Below are 19,558 nucleotides of genomic sequence, written 5' to 3'. Positions count from 1 at the left end.
TTGGCTTATTTCAATTGTGTCATCTGTTGCGTAATAAAAAACACACAAACCACAGTGGGGGAAAAAACAAACCCAAAACATTTATTTCAAAGGGCAAAAAACAACAAATCTTTTAAATCAAGCAGTGAAAAGTTGAAGCTATTGGGATTTCTTTTTTTTTTTCTTCTTCATGAGGGGAAAAACAAAATCCTGCTTCGTGGCACAAACGTTACTGAAGAGAGGTTGATGCAGAGAGCAAGACTTCACGGTCGTTGTTGAGCAGGAGTTACAAAGTTGACCTAAGGTGAAGCGTCGAACCACGCTCGGGGGAAACCAAAATCAGCAGCAGCTTGTGTTCAGACTCACGCCAGCGCTCGGGTTTTTCCTTCAGTGTTTTTCGGATTACGACAGTGGAGCACAAGGTAGAAGTTTAAACACGCACGTTCGTGTTCAGCGTAGCTCAACGCGGCAGCTTCAACATCTGCAGTTCATGGAAAACGATTCCAGTCAGTAACGCTTCACAACCCCTTCCGGCGCACTTAAGGCATTTCTGTGAAGCAAAATTCAAAAAGGGAAGGAGACACGAAGCTGAGCATAAAAGCTGAAATGGGATGGAGCGCCGAGTCGCATCTAAAGCAACCCCACAATGTCTTTGTTAAATAAAACGTGCCTTCTTACTCACAAAAACAAACCAGCCTCTTTTTTTTTTCTTTTTCCTTTTCTCTTGTTTAAAGTTTGCACGTTTCCTACAGTCATATTAACAACCACCTTTTGGTGTGACATAGTTCCCTTTTCATGCAGCAACTGTGCTAGCAATTAATGAACCAAAGATGCGTGTGTCAGAAAACAAAAACATCCGTTTATAATGAAAGACAAGCCATGTCCGCCAGAAGGTAAAGCCACATTGTGAGGTGATCTATTGTCATCATAAGAAGTGTCTCTTGGATATTGTAACATTGCATTTCTACGGACAATAAATTAATTGCATAGATCATCAGACCTTGGGTGTGTTTTCCGAACATTGGACGGAAGAGTAAAAGGATGTGGACACAGTACCAGCTGTGAACAGCCATGAGACAGACTGTAGTTGGTCATTGCCTGTGAACCTTGTACACAAACTGAATCTACATCGCTCTGGCAGAATGAGGTAAGTCAAGGTTTTGAGCATAATTTCTTTTCTCCGACATTGATCCCAACAGCACGGGGTTCAACTCTGTAACAATGCATCTGAACCTAACATACATATTTCATCCATGATCTGGAGTCATGTTTTTAAAGTGCCAACATTCGTGACACAGAACAGAACTGAAATGTCTTTAAAAAAAATAAAAATATTAAAGCCTCTTTGACATCAACACTGAAACCAGAACAAGATGAGGATGCAAACATACAAATAATCACATTTTTTTTTCTTTTTTGGTAAAAAAAAAAAAGAAAAGAGCCGTCTATCGTCTATTTCTCACTATATGCAGCACGCAACACACTATCAAATATAAATCAAAACCTCTTTGAAAAATAGGATCAATCTTAAAAGTATTTAAACGAAATCAGATAAAAGGGAAACCTTTAAATAACAAATATTTTAGGAAATGAATGTGAAAGCCAGAGATGCAGACACACACCGGCATTAAAGCATCTCCAAATTGACCAAAAGAATCGACCTAAGTAGTGTTTTTAAGAGTTTAAAACAGGACAGAACAATGCTATGCCAGTTGATCTCCATGCCTATGCAATAATATCTTCATACCTTAATAACAACGGCTAATGCTTGCTTCAGAAAATACATTTTTGCGGGATTCGCTGGAAATCAGCGTCCCCCTCTTGTTTACGAGGGCATTGGGAAAAATGAATATATGCGGCCACGCATTCTTTGCACATTTCAGACCATCTGATAAAATGTTGTTATCAAAATAACTACACTATTACTTCACAGGTAATGAGGAAATCAAAGGAAAACCTGAATACATGTACATCTCTTATTTACAGGCAGCTCTGTGTGTTTTCCCTGTTAAGAAACTTTGGATTCCATCAGGTGGAGCAGCTCAGAGTCAACAATCAGTATCAACTCTGGTAATAATACAGTGGCATGCAAAAGTTTGGGCATCAAGCTGTGCCAAGAAGATGGACTACTGACCCAAATGCAGAAAGTTTAAGTTGAAAGAATATTTCAAGCAGGTTTAGGGTATTCATTTTTTTGATCTATGCAATGTTTGAGAGAAATAACAGGAAAGTGGCGCCCAAAGAGATCTGAGCCCTCGCATAATTAGCATATTAGGGGCTCTGTTATGTAGACAGTCGTCATAAGGAAAGGGTAGATGCTAATTTCAAAGCTAACAATCAAGCAGCCAGCAGCTGCCTGGCACTTAAAATGTGAAAAATCAATGCCCACAAAGCAGGAGAAGGATATGATAAGATAGCAAATCATTTTTAAGGGAGCCTTCTCTGGCGGTCAAGTTTTGATCTGGAGGACCAAAAAAAAGTTTCAGCTTGTCGCATCTCTGGAGAAGGTCAATCAAAACTGTATAAGACTTCAAGAAGATTTAGCAAAAAGTTCTCCGCTCCACTGCACAGCCACACTTGCACAATATGACATTAATTAAAGAGTTTTCCAAAGAAAAACCTCTTACTGCATCCTCAAAAAACAATTAATTCCTACATTCTTTGCAAATGAACAACCATGCAAGCCTGTAGCATGTCGGAAACAAGTACTCTGGACTGCTGAAAGTTAATTTAGAAACTTTTCGGCAACAATGAGCAACGCTGTGTTTGGAGAAATAAAGGTGGAAAATTGTGACAAAGGAACATGTCTCCCACATAAAGCACAATGGTGGATTGGGGAGCTGGCAGAGTGGGCAAATATTTCCCCAAACAATAACTCAAACTTAGCTTCAACATTAAAAACACTTACAACATGTGTTAGTTTCTAATGGGACGGGGGTGTTACCTTCAGGAACTTTTTAATTTTTTGGATTTATAAAAAGCAATCATGTCCAAAATGATCGTCATCTTTAATGTTAAGCCTTTTGAAAGTCATCTTTTACATTAACCACAGTAAGAATGTTGACCAAACTCGTCCATGCCACTGTATCTGGAATGCTTTAAATCTATTCATTTCTTTTGAAGAGGTCCTCTCTGTTAAATCTATCATCTCGAAATGTTGTCGTCTTTAATCATTTGATTGTCTGAAGCTTAGTCAAGACTGTTTGAACCATAATTTATGCGAGAGTCAAGTGCCAAAAAAGGAAGTGAGACAACCTCAGGAAATGTTTCATACCTGATTAATCATCACTATCCACATCCGTCCAGACTCTACATTATGAGGCCATCAGCTTACACAGGGACTTCTGTCTTTTCAAATATCTGCACCAATCAATCAAATTAGGACATGTAACGATAGAAACACATAAAAACAAAGCATTATGTACAAAAAGGCAGTTCAACCGGAAGTAAAATCAGCTATCTTACAAAGGTCAAAACAAAACCTGACTTTAAAAAAAAAAAAAAGAAAGGAAAAACACACTAAAAACACAGTGTTGAGATGTTATTTTCCTGGTTTCATTGTAGCTCCCCGGAGTAGTACTAGAAAAGCACTAGAACGACGTTCAAAAAAACCTTTTAAAATGTGTAGTGTGTGTGACTTCATTCTTGACTGTTATCAAAATAGATGCTCCTTGGTGAGTTCCTCCTGGTTTCCCGCTATCCTCCAGCTTTTTCTTGTTTGGAGTAAAAGAATTTGCTTTAATATAGGAGTTTATAGAAAATATCTTTCTTTTTTTTTTTTGTCCTTTATGTTGAACAGTCCATGCCCTGCAACCCCCCCCCCCCCCCCCCACCGCCTCCGCCAGATGCCCCCTCGTCTGATGTGTCTGATGCCTTACACGCAGAGTCACTGTGCTGCATTTCCGCACTTGGGCCCCTTAAGAGTCCCGTCTGGGCTCCGGAGGAAGATCTGACACAGAGACCAGCCAATTAGAAACAAGAGCTGCTGCGGCACAGAATCTATTTACATTCATAAAGCAACAACCCAAACTAACCTCTTCACTTGTTATGCTGGTAGGAGTAGGTTGTGTGTTCTGTGGGTGTCTCTATGGCAATGGGTTGTTGGACGGCACTTTCCTGAGCGAGAGGCAGAGAAGATTAAATCCATGAGCGATTGTTTATCACATGTTCGTGTTACACTAGAAGAAAAAAGGGTTACCTCAACTGAGATGTTGGTGGCAGGCACTTGGGTGTATGGGGGTATGTAAGTCCCCTGCATAGATGTATTTGCAGGCATATACTGGAGGATAATGGAAATATTGAGCTCATTAGAAATTACAGCTACACTGGGAAGATACTGTCAAATTTCACCTGCATTCATCAGCCTAAATTACAAAGGGAGCTGCACCTCGAAAATAGCATCCCTTACAACTCTGAACCTGACGATAAACCCAACTTGCAGTTGATGTAAGTCTTTATCTTCATTCTGAAGTGATGGCATATCCCCAGGCAGGACAGAAACTCCACAAGCATTCTTCTTTCATACCTTGTCTAAGACAATCTCAACCTGGCTTAGTAGACATGACAGCTAAAGAGTTTTCCAACATCTGCTACCATTTGGAGCCACAAATCTGTCAAGTTGTTTAGTGCAGCTTTAGCAGTTAAATCTCAATGACAGCTCAATGCTAAATAACCCGCAGGCAACTTACTGTGCCACCGCTGCCCATGGAAAGGTGGCTGAGCTGCTGAGTCAGGGGCCCCATCATGGAGGATGGCTGGATGGACATGGTGGGGTCCATTCCTGATGTCATAACTGCTCCCTGTGAAAAAACACACTATGCTGTTAGCATTAACTATGAAGTCAGCTGAATATTAAGAGGGTTCAACTGCAACAGTAACGGGTTGTAAGGCCAGCAGCTTGGAGGCTCAAGACACTCACTGTGGGCGGCATTATGTATGACTGGTGATGTATCCAGGATGGGTTGTGCACCTGCAGTATTTCATGCCAGATAACATAATATAAATAACAATATCAAATAAAACATACAAAGCTAGTTTAGAGGACAAACTCTAGAATGTTGCAATTTCCAGAGTCTAACACTACAACTATACCTGATAGGTGGACACAGGCGAATGCATATATGCAGAGAGGGAGGCTGGCCCCATCATCCGATTTGGTGCAATGCTATAGGGAGAGGAGTAGAACCTGCAGAGAGAGAGAGACACAGTTATAAATGACCACAATGTAATCCCAGTTATGCTGGCTGTACAAGAGACTGATCAGAGGTGTCGTACTGACCCGTTCTGTAAGGCTGTAGTGGGGTCATAAGTCAGGGTCATCCCACCCTGAAGGAAACAGATAAAGAGGTATGTCTTCATAAAAGGAGAGTATTAGTAAGGTCATCAGGTATTAAAATAAAATCATAAATAAACTCACAGACTCCCCATCTCTCGTCCAGGGTCGACCATTCTGCAGATATTTTCCTTGGCTCTGACGTTTCTTCTGGCCTCCGTCAGCAAATTTACACAGCAAGGGTTCTGATGGCACTGAACCAGGGATTTTTCAAGATAAGAAAACATAGTGAACAATTATATTCTCTCTCATGGATGTTAACTACTTTGAATTGGATTGTTTTCTTAGACCAATCATTTGTTTTTAAAATAAAAAAAAATAAAAAAAATAAGCTGTAGGATAAAGACGGCTTAAAGACTCACCTGGAACTCCAGGAGGAATTTTGATATATTTTCCATTGAAATGTTGGATGATGGCCTCACATTTCTCTGTTGACTCCATCCTATAACAAAAAAGCAGTTAACAGTTTTTATCTACAAAAAAGGTGCAGGTGACAAGCTTCGAATGTCTTTTTGGAGATTGTATAACAGTAACGACCACCAGAGGGCTCACTTGTTCTAATGAACACTGATCACCTCAAGTTGATGTGCACTTCAGAAGTGATTTCAATCCAGTTGTGCAAAACGTTAAAGCTCCTACCTGGCAAAGCCCACTCCTCGGCTGGTCCCGTTGGCATCTCGGAGGATGCGAGTGGAAATGGCCTGACTGAAGGGCTTCAGCATGTTCTCCAGCTCGTGCTCATCCATAGACATGGGCAGGTTGGAAATGTACAAGTTGGTGGGGTCCTGCTCCTGTTGCTGACCAGGGAGATAACCAGGGGAGGATTAATGGATTAGCAAATGGAGGAGACAGAGGTCTTTGTTTCCTCATGATGAAAATTATGGCATAAACACAGCAGCTCCCCAAAAATGAAAAGCCATATAAGGGGAGTTGAATGGCCTTTTCACAGGAAGCCTCTGAAAAATCTGATATTCAGAAGGTTGACAGATGGTTAGAAATGAGTTTACATAAATCTATACAATAAGAGAGAAAAGGTAGAGGAGCTGAGGGTGGATTTAATTTTAGCCTTGTATGAAGAAGTGCCCTGCATGGATAAGATGCAATGAGAAAACATGGTTTAGTATCACAAAATCCTCATTTAATCTGTACAGCAAACAGTACAGCACCCCTAATGTGAAACTTTTGGTTGAATTAAATAACACCCCCACCGCCAATGAAAAAAAAAAGATATTTGAAAGAGGAGAAGTGAAAGAAACCAGAGGTAACAGAGGAGGAGTCCTCTCTTGGGACGATGCAGTAGACAGTGTGTGCATACTCCCATCACTCTTATCATGTTATTATCATAACGGCAGAAAGGAGGCCATTGAGCGCTCTCAGCCCCTTAAGAGGCTGAAAGCGCACAATCCAGGTAATGTGATACCAAATCCTGATTAAATGTCATATGGCTCTTCATCCATGGATGGTCTAAAATGATGAAGCGTTGTCTCTTGATGATGAGAGCAGAGCAATGACATTTAAGACGAAGACCTGTGGAGAATATCTGGGGCTCTATTATATCATCACCCCACAAAGCAAACTTTATCATCCTGTTTCCTGGATCATGGCAATGTGTCTCTGAACTACAAGCTGTTATTTCATGTGGTAATCCTGACCTTGAATGCAGGCATAGGTTTTTAAAACTCAGCGGAAATATGAGACTCTTCCGGATCTACTTGTGAGAAAACAATTGTCATAAAGTGCATGCTTTCTCTTTTCTAGGACTAGTTTCTTCTTTCCTTCCTTCCCTGCTCAAACAAATTTAATTTGATCTACACCATCTTGTAAGGTAACCAGTCTGTATCACCCTGAAACCATTATGCATATTCATCATCTGTGATGTGATTAAAAGCCTGTAAATGCAGTACGAGTTCATTTCCATGCCATGAATAATGCATGTGTAATCGCTGCGACCTGTGATGAAGGTGATTTCTCCCTCTCATCCTCCTTCACAGCAGTGGAAACTACAGCTGAAGCCCTGAGAGCGAGCAGAGGAGACCTGCTGCAGATTTCAACTGTGAATGACTCAGAGTGAGTCAGAGAAAAAAATTCTGACGCAAACACAAGTCTTGTTGTAAACCTCGGCTGTTGGACCAAGTGAGATCAAGTTATTTTGCGAGCAAGAAGCCGTATGAATGTCAGTGATCCAGCTTAGCGCGAGATCAGCTTTCCCAAGGTGTTGCCGGTGTGCGTGTCCATGAGTGTGTGCCATAATCCGACTGAGGCAAGGCTGCTGAAGTACATGTGCGGTTGTCATGTGCACTGTATATATGTGTGTGTGTGTGTGTGTTGACAGGGCGGTTGGCTGGGCACTGTGCCCTGCTGACTGGGGAGCTGCTCAGACACTGAGTCAGATGCCACGAGGGACAACAGACAACTTCTTTGTACAGCGAGCTCAGAAAGAAGGCCCTGGGACATGCTCCCCAAACACCATCACCGCGGTGGACACACATGTACCTGTGTGGATCTTGTTTGTGCAAAGACATATTCTTCAGTGCATTGATACCCATGAAGACACTGGTTAGGCACTCGCCCTGACAGTGGACCACGCAGCAAACGCCCCTCCACAAACCCAACGGACAACAAACAATGTGTTTAACTGGCTTTCACTTTACTCACAAACCAAGACTAAAATACAACAGATACAACAGAACTGAGCTCCTTCCCAGTGTCAGTTAAATGACCACTTTCTCTAATTTGCTTATATAAAAATGTATACTACCATTTCATATTAACCATATCAAAATAGGCAGAAGCCTGTACAGGTTTTACTGCCGAGATTTAAATATTTCACTTCTTTATTTCATTTATGGTCTCACATTATATTCCAGAAATTTTGTTTGGCTGCTCTTTTTTGAACAGGTTGTGCTTTCCTACCTTTCTTTTTTAAATACCTAAAAGGTGTTCCATTGGATTCCATCAGGTGATGATGTTTACTTTTTCTCCTATTCGGAAATTCTTCTGTAACTTTGCCAGCGAGCTTTGAATCATTATTATGGAGTATTCTTCTCTCCAGTTTCTGGAGACTGAAAGTCCTCTTTGTTTACTAGTATTTTTGAAAAGTCATAGGCATTCATAGGCATTCCCCTTTATGTGTCATCCCTCCAGCACCATGTGTACTCAAGCAGGCTAATTTCACCAAACTCCCAGCTTCATCCTGAAGCAGCTGAATTCACTGCTATTCCTGAAGAGGTTTGTGTAAAATGCATCATCTAAACAAAACAAATCTTGCTCTACAAGAACGTGCTCCTTCCTGTGCTATTTGGAAATGTTTAATCTTTCAGCTTTGTGCAAGAATGCAAAATTCTAATTTTTCATACCACCCATAGATATTGGCTCTATGGCACTTTTCTACGCATTCTCTTGTCCATCTGTTTTTCAGAGTTAGATTGGGCAAGAAGAACATTCTCCATGATGTTATTTAAGGAAATTGGCCACTGTGGCTCTGATTAGTGGAACTATAGTTCCATTCTAAATCTCCTGATTACTGCAACTGTGTCTTAATACATTTTTAGCTGGTCATTGATCCACCCATGTCAAGTCTCACTGTTAGATTTCTTTCAATTCCTCTAGCAGTTCTTTTTCCAAGTCCCACGAAGCAAATGTGGACCCAGCCCACAGATCTAAAACTGAAAAAGTTCCCGAATTTCATGGATTTTATCCCCAGAAACATCCATCCATTTTCTATACCCGCTCAATCCAATTCAGGGTCACAGGGGGCTGGAGCCTATCCCAGCTGTCATTGAGCGAGAGGCGGAGTACACCCTGGATGGGTCGCCAGTCCATCACAGGGACACACAACAACCATGCACGCTCACACTCACTCCTAGGGAAAATTAATTCATTTAAATTTTATCTATATTGCAACAAATGTCAGCTCAGTTGTGAGAAATAAACGCACCCATAACTGACATCTCAAGTGGGGTTCTTACCTTGGCCATCTGAGCCTGTACTCCGCCTGCCTTCAGTGCTGTCACTGCCTTCTGAGCTGAGGCAGGACTGTCAAAGTCCACAAAGCCATAGCCTGCAGAGATCAAAACACACGACGAGACACACAAGTCATGACAACGAGATACGATGCATACCGCAGGACTGGCAAGAAGTTTGAATGCAATTAGGAATGGTAGCAGTATTTGACTCTAAAGATACAACCTGCTCCTCTTGCTTTAAACTCAGCTTGTCCACAAAGGGCAGATGAGGATCATGTAACATTGCCCATATTATGTCACGCAATGCATAGCTGTTAAGCAGGTACAGTGTAAAGTTTAACGGACAGCAGAGCCCTAAGAAAAACATTTAGAAAGCTTTCTGAAATGTGAGGAAAAATTTAAGAATTAATCTTTAATTAATTTAAAGCTGTACTGAACAGACACAAATACAAAGCAAAAGATTTTTTGTTTGTTTTTCCACTGACCAACTTAAATTTTTTTTTATAGAAATAAGAAATCAAGAGAAATTCAAAATATAGACAGACACTGAAACTGATCTTTCAGCCTTGATCAACAGCACTTTTACTCCTCACCTTTGCATTTGTTGGTAGTCTTGTCCAAGATGGCCTTCGTGGAAACAATTTTCCCATACCTGCAAAAAACAGCAAGTTTCATACTCAGCCATCACACTTGCACTGTGTACTGAGAGTCTTTAATTACTTGCACATATTACATTGCAGGATTTAATAAACACGGTTTCTCTCTAAACTTAATGCACGTGTTGGCCCTGATGACTGAATAATATTTCACCTGAAGCATTCTGTGCGGTTGCAATTACACCATCTGATAATAAATTCTATGCATAAGGAAATCTTTAAGGGGGAAGGGTAAATTAAATGAGAGTAATACCCTGTGGTTTTCTACATGCTAGAAATCACTATAGATTTTCCATGTCTTATTCTTTCCAGCTCACGAACAATATTAATAGGGATCATACCTCAAGGGAAATCCAAAATGATGTGACAATTTGGTAAAAATTAATGTCCCTGTTGCATTTTCAGAGCACCCCACAAGACACCATCAACATAGAAATCTTGCTTTATCTGCTCAACATGATGGATGACGATACTGCAGATGCAGAGGAAGGATAGTGCTTGACTTTGGCAAACGCTCCTGTGCAGCAGTATCTATCAGTTACCATCTCTCCAGGCATGTGCATGCAGTGTAATCTGATATGCCTCTCCTTGGCTGTCCTGTCCAATGTTGGCTCCCGGCCATGCTCTCATTCTACTAACCAGCTTCTCCGTTGGCAGCCTTTTACCCTCTACTGGGTCTTAGTGCCTCCCAACAGTGCAATCCAGCTTTCATCCTGTCAACATTGCACCACTGCATCTGCGCTGCAGAAGTCACTTTCAAATTGAAATTTGTTTATCGGGATAAAGTGATGTCCTTCTAAAACTGTAATCTGACAGTCCATCTCTTGGATTATTCAGAACTCAAAATCTATCTTTTTAATTTGCTTTTCTTTTCCTTTCACCAAAGGAAGTCTGGATTTGTGTTTTTAAAAAATATATTTTTAATGAAGAAGCTTTGAGGGTATCTGAGCAGATACCCAACCAACTCATGATTTTACTTGAATAATAGAATGTTTAGAATTTGAAGCAGGGAATATACATGTAAATACCTAAGTACTGACAACACAGTGTGTATAATCTCAATACAAAGCCATGTAAGAAGACCAAACAGTGATTGATTTGATCTGAGAGTTCAGCGACTTTCAATAGTCATCTCAATATAGCAGAATACAAATGTAAACTGATGATAAATCATGCTTTAAGGAACAATAACTTATCTGTATTCAACGGCTGCTTCCAGCAGCATTCTTAGCTCCTCTCGTTTTTTTCCTCTAATCAAATTAAATTTAATTCAAATATGTCTAAATGCAACAAAAGCCCAACTATAATAATGTAAATGGAGTTTCGTCTATCACAGTTTTTTAAAATCCCCATTCAGTGCTGTTTCACTGGAGGTCTGTGGTATTACACATTTGACCTCCAGTACAACATTACTTTTTGAAGTTATAACTGAAATTTAAGCTATGAGCTCTGCTTGCTGCATACTTGCTGCTTACTGAATTACACTCAGAGGTCTCAGTCTTCATGATGCTGAGTAAAAAAAGAAAAAGGGCTCGAAACTCAGCCACGTGTGAGACAGCCCAGCTTACAGAATCAAGCCCAGCGTCCGTCCACTGCCAACCACTAGAGACAAGAGCAAGACCCAGAGCGGCATTAGGGCACCCAGAGAGATAACTGCAGCAGCCAGAGATGGAGGACCAACCCCCATCCCCTGCTCTCATCCCTCACTCTGTACATAGTGCATCTCAGAGGCTTGCATACAACAACTCTCAGTGTGGGGGAAGGGAGCTTTGGGAGGGCTTGTCCTGGCAGTGTGGACTCTTGTACAGTGTTTACTATACAAACTTGAGTTGAGAAAGTCAGATTCCCGCCACAGGTTGTCTTCCTGCTGCTTTACATCCTAATCTACAAGCTCATTCATTATTTACTAAAATGTGATACAACATTCCCAGTAAGTCTAATTCAAACGAAAATTGCTCTGGCTTTGATGTGCTCTACTGGAAAGCGAATTTCATGCAGTGATTTAATCAGCTCTCTAAAGACAGAAATATGAGAACTTCCCCCATGGAACACCTCTTGACATACAAACCCTGAACTCTGTTCACTCCTCCCCCTCTGGTTCCCTCGATCCTCACCCCACCCCACCCCACTCCCCCCCCACCACCGTGCCATTGCCCTTGTTTGTCTTTCCCTTTCCCCTGGGCTCTCCGTTTCCTGTAGGGTTGGGCAGCCTCATGTGAGCCATATCTTCCAGACAGCTGTAAAATAGCAGGCCTCACCCTCCCTCTCTCCCTTCTTAAATCTTTGTAGCCCCATTTCCCTCCTTTTCTCTCAATTCTCTCCTATGCTCCTCTGGTTCTCATCACCAGGCTCCAGAATTCAATTATGTAAAAAGGGATCATTCATCTGAGCCCTCTGTGTTTTGATGTCTTTCACTGAAGACCTAACAAACATATCAGATGGATTGGACAATGGCGTTGTTTGATGTCTGACTACATGCTGACCACAACAGAGTTTCTAAAGAATCCCAATTATACTTATAATACAGAATATGACTTTGGACGAAAGGCTCCGATTTTCCTCACACTGTATTATGAAAAGGAAAAATGTATAGATGAACAATAAATCATGTAGCTTAAAGGCATCAGGAGGAAGAGACAGAGAAGGATTTAATGAGAGAGAGTTAGACTAAACATTCCGTATCTAGTTGTTGGAAAGTCTGCGCTCAGCTGTGTCAAACTGAGAGCTCTTAGTTTAGAGCCCAGCGACTGTTGGTTTTTCCATGGAGCCACTACACAATCTGTCTGAGAAAGGATGGATGAAAATGTGACCCTCTTTTACTTTTCAGAAATACCTAATGAGGTGCGCTGAAGCATTCATGAGCATTTCGAGTATAAGGAAGCCATCCATCTGCTGTATTTGCCCATGCTGACATGCAAACCATTCAGCCTTTCAGCCAGCCAGCCATCACCTATCACTCAGAACTATCGTAATGGACTCTGCTCCTCTAACTAGGTTTGTGCTCACAGTGTACGAGCAGAGAGATTTACTGGGTGTGTAAGAGGACAGTGAGGCAATTGGTTTTTCCTTGACTTACGGCTGACAGAGTTTGACCAGATCCTGGTCTGTGGTTCCTGGGTGGAGGCCGCGGATGTAAAGATTGGTTTTGCTGAGCTGCTCTCCCCCGCTGCTGCTGCTGCCATTGCTGATGGTAGTTGTGTTGCTATTGTTGTTGCTGTTGGGGCTTGGAGGAGCCATCTGATGGTTGGAGGGGGACACATATGTCTGCTGCAAAGCAAACAGAAAGCATAATCAGATTTGAAATGGTACACGTCTACACGGCGCAGATACCAGGGTAGGTGCATAAAACTTGACATCTCATCTGATGAGTTATTTAACTGGATATGAAACAACAATCCAGCCAGATGGGGTCATGGGCTTGAAGCCAGGGTATCGACAGAAATTTATTGCTTTAGCTGACAAAGTTGGATGAGACGATTGACAATGAAAAAGATTCAATTGAGAAAAACATTTCTTCAAACATATATCATTAAATGTATCAAACCGCTGCAATCTATCACAAGCAGTTTGGTTTACATAGCAAAGAGTTCTTTGGCTGGAGAAAAAGGAATAGTGCCCCTGCAAGTCAGTGTTCATCATTCTGTACAATAACAAAGGAGGGTTGAGGTTTGCAATATTGAGTTTGACCCGGTCAACGGGAAAATCGAGCCAAATAGTATCTTAACAAAGAAACTGTTAGGAAATAGTTTTTTGAAAAATAATTGACACATCTATACGGTAAGCAGGCGTATTTCCAACTAGATTTTTTGTTTGCAAAAGAAATTGAACTAGTTGTACGACTAGACTGAATTTCCTCTGTTAAGTTGTATGTTGTCTATAATGTCACGTCTGTTTTCTTGAACTGTGTCTGCATATCAGATCCATTTTACAAACAGAAACAAAAATGGAATTTTTCCATACACTAATCAGCACAAACCAAATTCCATTCATCAATGTTGTACTGAAAGACATACATTATTCAAAATTGCTGAACAAATAAAATGAGTAATGAGCAAAATGTCAGCTTCTTTGCCTTGCTGTAGCATCAGTGTCCATGCTGCAGGCCAGGAACTATTTGATTAACCCGGGTCAGCAGGTCAAACTACAGGGAACAATGAGATGGCTTGTATGGGTGGGTAATTCCACAAAACTTTGTTGAAATCCATTTGAAGATTAAATAAGGGATGGGATCGCCATTCCTGTTATGACTATTAGTACTATCTTTAATCAAAAGCAGGTACAGTGGTATCATTTTAATTAGGGAAATATGCAATGACTTACGAGGTGAAGGCATTGTTTCCTGTCTGAATCTAAATATACTTCTGAATGAGTTACCATTACATTTTTAATTCATTTATTCACGTTAACCACTTGTATGTTTATGCACAAGTCAGTTTTTAGTTGCTTTTCATTGGGCACATGTAGTTAAAGTTGATGCAGCTTGAAATGATCCTTTTAAAACTTCAATCGTCCTGAAACAAGACGTGACATAAATCGCTCCACTTGCCCTTCATGGCCTGTTAAGTACCATGTATTGTGATCTGCTTTTCAGTTTGCTGTTCTTACAAGATCTAAACGTCCATCGCCTACATAACGTCGCATTTTTTTGTTTCATTTTTCCTAATTCGTTTGATATTTGTGTAGTACCTAATGCAATATCTGTTTTAAGCCATCTTGTTACTTCGTTGTGGAGAGTGAGTGCAGGAGTAACAAGTTGGCAAACTCTTGGTAAAGCTTAATAGCTCGGGGTGTTCTTGAAAGTTTCCTTCCCCCCCCCAACACAGTAACAATAAATCACCTGCAAAGAAAAGCATACCATCTTTAAAGAGACCATTGTCAATGTTTCAACTATACTCAACATGACGTGGATTTTTTTTTTATTGAGATTGAACCTATAAAAGAGCAATTTCATTATGTCATGTATTTCTAAAAAGTAATGCTGACTTTAGGACGTCACCTATAATTCCAACTATGATAGTGATTGTAAAATATTGATGCAATTTTCCCAAAGTACAAAGATATTTTATCTTTATTGTAAATCCAATATTGTAAATAAATAGGAAAGTGTGTTATGACCTATTGGCCATCTCTTATTGCTCATATGCTGTGCAGTGTAACAGCAGCATCCCTTCAAATGTAAGTGAAATGAGTAGCAGAATCAGTCATTTCTACCCTTCGCTGCCTTATGTTTTCCAAACTAATGTTGGATCTTTTTTTTTTTTTTTTTTCTTAGTCAAGCGGAGAAAATCACAGTGATTCACAGAGCCCATTCATCTTGGTCTGCCTCTTTAATCTCCCTCTCCTCTTTAGCATCAACAGTACACTGTTTGTTTTTCCACAATTACACAGCCTGCTCCTCGGCTTTCCTGGACTTCACTGTAGGCGGCTTGCACCGCCTTTCAGGGGAGATGCACCTGCAGAGGCTTGGAGAGATAGGATCTGATGGGAGACCAAGTCCGGGCCTGAGCCTTGCTACTGAGGCCTGTCTAATTGGGATCTGAGCTTGTTAGCGGAAAGTGCTAATCCCTCTCATGTGCTCTCTAGTCAGAAGGTAGTGTCTCATTAGGAGCGCTCTGCTAGGCTTCATCTGAGAAGATGATGGCAGGGAGTCGACTCCGCATCTCACCCCCAGCTGCACCAGCCCCAGCTCAAGGTGTTTTTCTCATCCGCGTACAGTAAAGTCCAATGTAATGGTGCAATCATGTGCAAATATGCATGCAGATGAACACAAATGCAGTTAAGAAGGCAAGGTCAAGTCTTGAGTCTTGAGTGTGCACCACTGGGAATCACAGATCTCATTTTCACTGCCTGCAAGACTACACATCCCCTCAGTTGTTCTGTACACAAAATATGACCTCCTGGCATGACAACAATTTCCTTCCTACTCACTACTCTTTAGTTCAGATAGCTGTTCACATTTCTAATATACATCCATAACAGTATAATCTCCGAGCATTATTTACATTCCAACACAAATGTTTGCATTTCTGTCCTTGAGGTGGACGAGGGGATGTGTTCTTGATGTGCTTGGTTTAAGTTTTTAGTTCTTTATCTTTTACTACATTCATGGAGACATCACAGGTCTGTGGGAATCAGCTTCACTAACCTACAAGTGGCACACAAGCACTGGGTGGGGAAATACATTTTTTTTTCCCCTCCACAATAACTATTAATCCTGTCGTCAGCTATTTCTGCTCTCTCACTTCGTGCCATTCGAGCAGAAAAGCTGGAAATGTGTACAGTCCTCCCGTCACTGTTACTATCAGATTTTGCATTCATCACAGCAGAAAGCTAAATCAGATCTTTATTTCATTAGCTGTGCAAGAATCCTACGTACAATAGGTGGCCTGCAGCATGGTGCAGGGAATGGGAACATGCCCCAGGCAGCAGCAGGAGAAGACTGATGAGGTGATTACAGATGGAGGGAACAGAGGTGATGCCTGTAGGGATTAAAGCTAACTCAAGGACCTTTTAAGCCAAAAAGAAACAATCAGGATTGAGGGTATGCCTTTAACTTTACAGTAACACCAGAGCATGGCTGTCCCACCTATGAATGCTACATCTCTCTCGCAACTCAAACCTTTTGATCAGCTGATAAGAGAGTGTGTTAAAAGAATCTTGCAAGCTTTCATGACTATTTGGTCATTCCACTTAGTTCTGCAGGCACAACAGGACATTTAATATCAATGCAATCCAAAGAAAACTATTTTCATTCATTTCGAAAAGTACTAGACTCAGTTTGAATGCTTTTTCTGAGAAAAGCTCATTATTCTAAACATAACTTGACAATAAATGTACAATTCAGTTATTAAAACAGCTTTTTCTATGTCGTGAAGCAGTTACAGCTTATGAATACATGCCAGACTACACTGTGTAATACAGAAAAAACAAACAAATGTGAGGTCCTACCTGTTTGGTTAAAGGCACTGTGGAAAAGATCATAATATTAAAGATGCAATCTCTTTATATTAAATCTCTGCAGCTGCTGGATTAAAAAAGAAAAAAAGGAGGGCTAGAAAAACAGTGCACGGTGGGAAGAACCAAATAAGAAAAGTGTTGAAAACCCTCGACGTCTAGCGGCTTATAGGTGAGACCTCCCTGCTCCTCTTCTCCTGACTGAGTCCACTTTCATCTTGACGCTGAAAAGGTCTGTTTTCAAACCAAATCAAGGTATGTGAAACATGCGGGAGGAGGAAAAAGAGACGGGGACTTAATGGAAAGCAGAGGGGAAAAAAGGGTGGGGGGGTGTCTCTCTTCATCCTTTTCTTCTCTCCGCCCTTTCTCTCGTAGTAAATGACACAGAACAGAGGTTACCACTTGAGGCTGGATTTACAAGTCTCCCCTCAGTGTGACTTTGGCGCTCTGACAATGTGAGAAGTGTAAAGGAAAAAAAAAGTGTGTGCGTGTCTTCTTTTTGAAAGAAATTTGAAAGCTTTGAGTTTGTAGAGCCCCTGCTGAAGTGAACATGTTGTCTGAATCCAGGATTCCAGGAATTCCGGGTGATTAATCTGAGCAATCTGAATTCCTTCCAGCTGTGAGGCAGAGAAGGGAATGACACAAGCAGGAGGGATGCGTTTGATTTCAGCTTTTTTTTTTTTTTTGGCTGTTCCTTGCAACAATATGAATGAAATTCATATTCAAGGGGACGTTTATGGATTAAATCTTACTAGTTAAACCATCGAATGCACTGTTGTTGCAAACAATTCTGTAAAATACCATCTTTTTTTATGTAACGTCTCTATGGTCTGCACAGCACAAGGGAATGAAAATAGATAACAATATGATCCAATGAATTATTCATGTCAGTGAGCCAGCCAATCAATATCGCAGCTTATATTCAGCTTTGAGTCATTGTACCCCACAGCTAATCTGCACATTCTAGTACGGTAGCAAAAAAAAATCGTCTAAAATAAGGTTTCTGCAGAGTTAGAGCACGGGCTCTGTAACTTTCCTCTACTTTATAGTGTTATGCAAACCCTCTCTAATCATTACTGAAGGGGTGGGGCGTATCACTACGCGTAAAAGAGAAGGAAAACTTTGCAAACTTGTGTTCAATTCGGTTAAATATTACCAAAATATCTGCGTAGTTCATTTATTTCATATGAAAGTCGAATTAAAAAAAAGAAAAAAGAAAAGCTGTCGAGAGCCTATGTGGATGCCGGCGCGCCTGTGGAACAGAAGTGTAAGCTGCTCTCTGCGCTGGCTGTATGTAGGAAGGGAGCCGCGGCCGCGTCGGAACAAACGAAAGCAAACTGTGCAAGTAATCCACGGGTTACAATGTAACAGGGCCCGTGTTAGTTTGGAACAGTGTGACAACAGCCCAGGAAAAAGCCGACAACAAATGTAGCAACAGCCACCAAAGAGAGTTTAAACGTCGCCTCTGATCCACTTTCAAGGACACTGCAGCTTAAACAGCCGAGCAGCTTTTCACAGGAGAGGCAGAGCTCGAACAACGCCGCATCGACTAAATTAGTTACTTTCAGAGGGACGTGATAGAAGTAGCTGCGGCGCCATTATTTACCTTCTTGCTGTTTTTGCCGGTGTAGCCGTTGTAGCCGTTGTAAGGGTTGATTCCTGTCCTTGGCGGCACAGAGAGCAGCATTTTTACGCGGCGCTGTGTCCGGAGAAGCGGAGAGTCAGCTGACGTCAGTCAGGGAAATTCAGCCAGGAACAGCGGTGGTGATTGGAGTCGCTCTCCTCAGCACTCTGATGGAGTCCAGTCGCTATCGCGCCTATATGCTTATGTGTTATATCTGTTTTCAACTTAAGAGTGCCATGCCGACAACAACACAAGCCTTATCAAATGCAACTCGTGCTCAGGAGAAAGAGAGATATTTTGCTTTAACTTCGACCTACCTACAACATAGGCTACCATTTAAAAAAAATAATCACGATACAATATTATATTGCCATATTACAAATGTAATCGTCTTATGCTGCTCGAAAAAATCTAAAGCAATGAACTGCTTAATAAATAAGAAGAAAATGATTTAGTGGCCTCACACCTACAGGAAAGAAACTACTCAAAGTCTACTGCCGCAGGTTCTGTATCGGTTGGGTACGTGATGTGGGACTTGTCTTCAATATGCTTTGGGCAAACGGCAGATATCTCTCCGATTACCATCTACATAACACGAAGTTCAATGAACAATGATTTTTCTTGGCCCCAGGTAGCTTGGTGAGTCAAACTGATTGAATATAGGTTTTGGCACCCTTTTAATGGTGTCTCAGCTCTGGGCCATAATGGTTGCCAGATTTGGGTGTGTGAATTTGGGCCGTTATGGGTTGAGACATGGCACAATAAACCTTGGACCATTAAGGAGCCAGTTCAGCTGATCTGAAATATACAAGATACAGACTTAGTTCAGTTTAACTCAGTCTAACTAATACATGGCCTGATGGATTTGGGCCACTCTGAGGTTAAACCAGTTCTTTAAATGATCTTCAGCAATACCTTCAAAAATGACGGCATTGAGGCCACTAAACTACAAAGCCTCCAGCTAATCTACTGATCGATATTTTCCCAACCATAACTTGTTTCATGAACAATTAGGTCCTGACATTAGTAAAACTATGAGACCAAAAAA

The 19,558-nt window shown here is 41.1% G+C and overlaps 1 protein-coding gene across 4 annotated transcripts; it reads right to left on the bottom strand.

Moving 5' to 3' along the window:
- Positions 1 to 60: 60 nt before the first annotated feature.
- LOC142390907 (RNA-binding motif, single-stranded-interacting protein 2-like) lies at positions 61 to 18,663 on the bottom strand. Of its 4 annotated transcripts, XM_075476777.1 has the most exons (16): positions 18,493 to 18,661; positions 13,009 to 13,199; positions 9,870 to 9,928; positions 9,280 to 9,371; positions 5,951 to 6,108; positions 5,674 to 5,753; positions 5,396 to 5,505; positions 5,258 to 5,304; positions 5,071 to 5,164; positions 4,898 to 4,948; positions 4,668 to 4,778; positions 4,178 to 4,258; positions 4,014 to 4,095; positions 3,858 to 3,928; positions 3,254 to 3,339; positions 61 to 529 (listed from the first exon to the last, which is right to left on the bottom strand). In XM_075476777.1, the coding sequence occupies exons 1-13, from the start codon at positions 18,571 to 18,573 to the stop codon at positions 4,018 to 4,020; spliced, it is 1,233 nt and encodes a 410-aa protein (XP_075332892.1). In that variant the 5' UTR covers positions 18,574 to 18,661; the 3' UTR covers positions 61 to 529; positions 3,254 to 3,339; positions 3,858 to 3,928; positions 4,014 to 4,017. The 4 variants fall into 4 exon arrangements, with proteins under 4 accessions (XP_075332892.1, XP_075332894.1, XP_075332891.1 ...); XM_075476779.1 differs by having other exon boundaries at positions 61 to 3,339; positions 5,951 to 6,102; positions 18,493 to 18,662; XM_075476776.1 differs by having other exon boundaries at positions 61 to 3,339.
- Between the last annotated feature and the right edge of the window lie 895 nt (positions 18,664 to 19,558).

The sequence above is a fragment of the Odontesthes bonariensis genome, chromosome 10, assembly GCF_027942865.1.
Source record: "Odontesthes bonariensis isolate fOdoBon6 chromosome 10, fOdoBon6.hap1, whole genome shotgun sequence".
Lineage (NCBI taxonomy): Eukaryota > Metazoa > Chordata > Actinopteri > Atheriniformes > Atherinopsidae > Odontesthes > Odontesthes bonariensis.
Note: the sequence above shows the minus strand (reverse complement) of the source record. Positions and strands in the feature narration are given on the sequence as shown.

Bases quoted from the DNA above. Each gene is read 5' to 3' on its own strand.
- LOC142390907 (XM_075476776.1), bottom strand. From the start codon at position 18,573: ATGCTGCTCTCTGTGCCGCCAAGGACAGGAATCAACCCTTACAACGGC. The intron at 9,929-13,008 runs GTAAGTCAAGGA...TGTTTTTTGCAG, and splicing joins CTGGTCAAACTCTGTCAGCC to GTATGGGAAAATTGTTTCCA. The intron at 5,165-5,257 runs GTCAGTACGACA...CTCTCTCTGCAG, and splicing joins ACTACAGCCTTACAGAACGG to GTTCTACTCCTCTCCCTATA.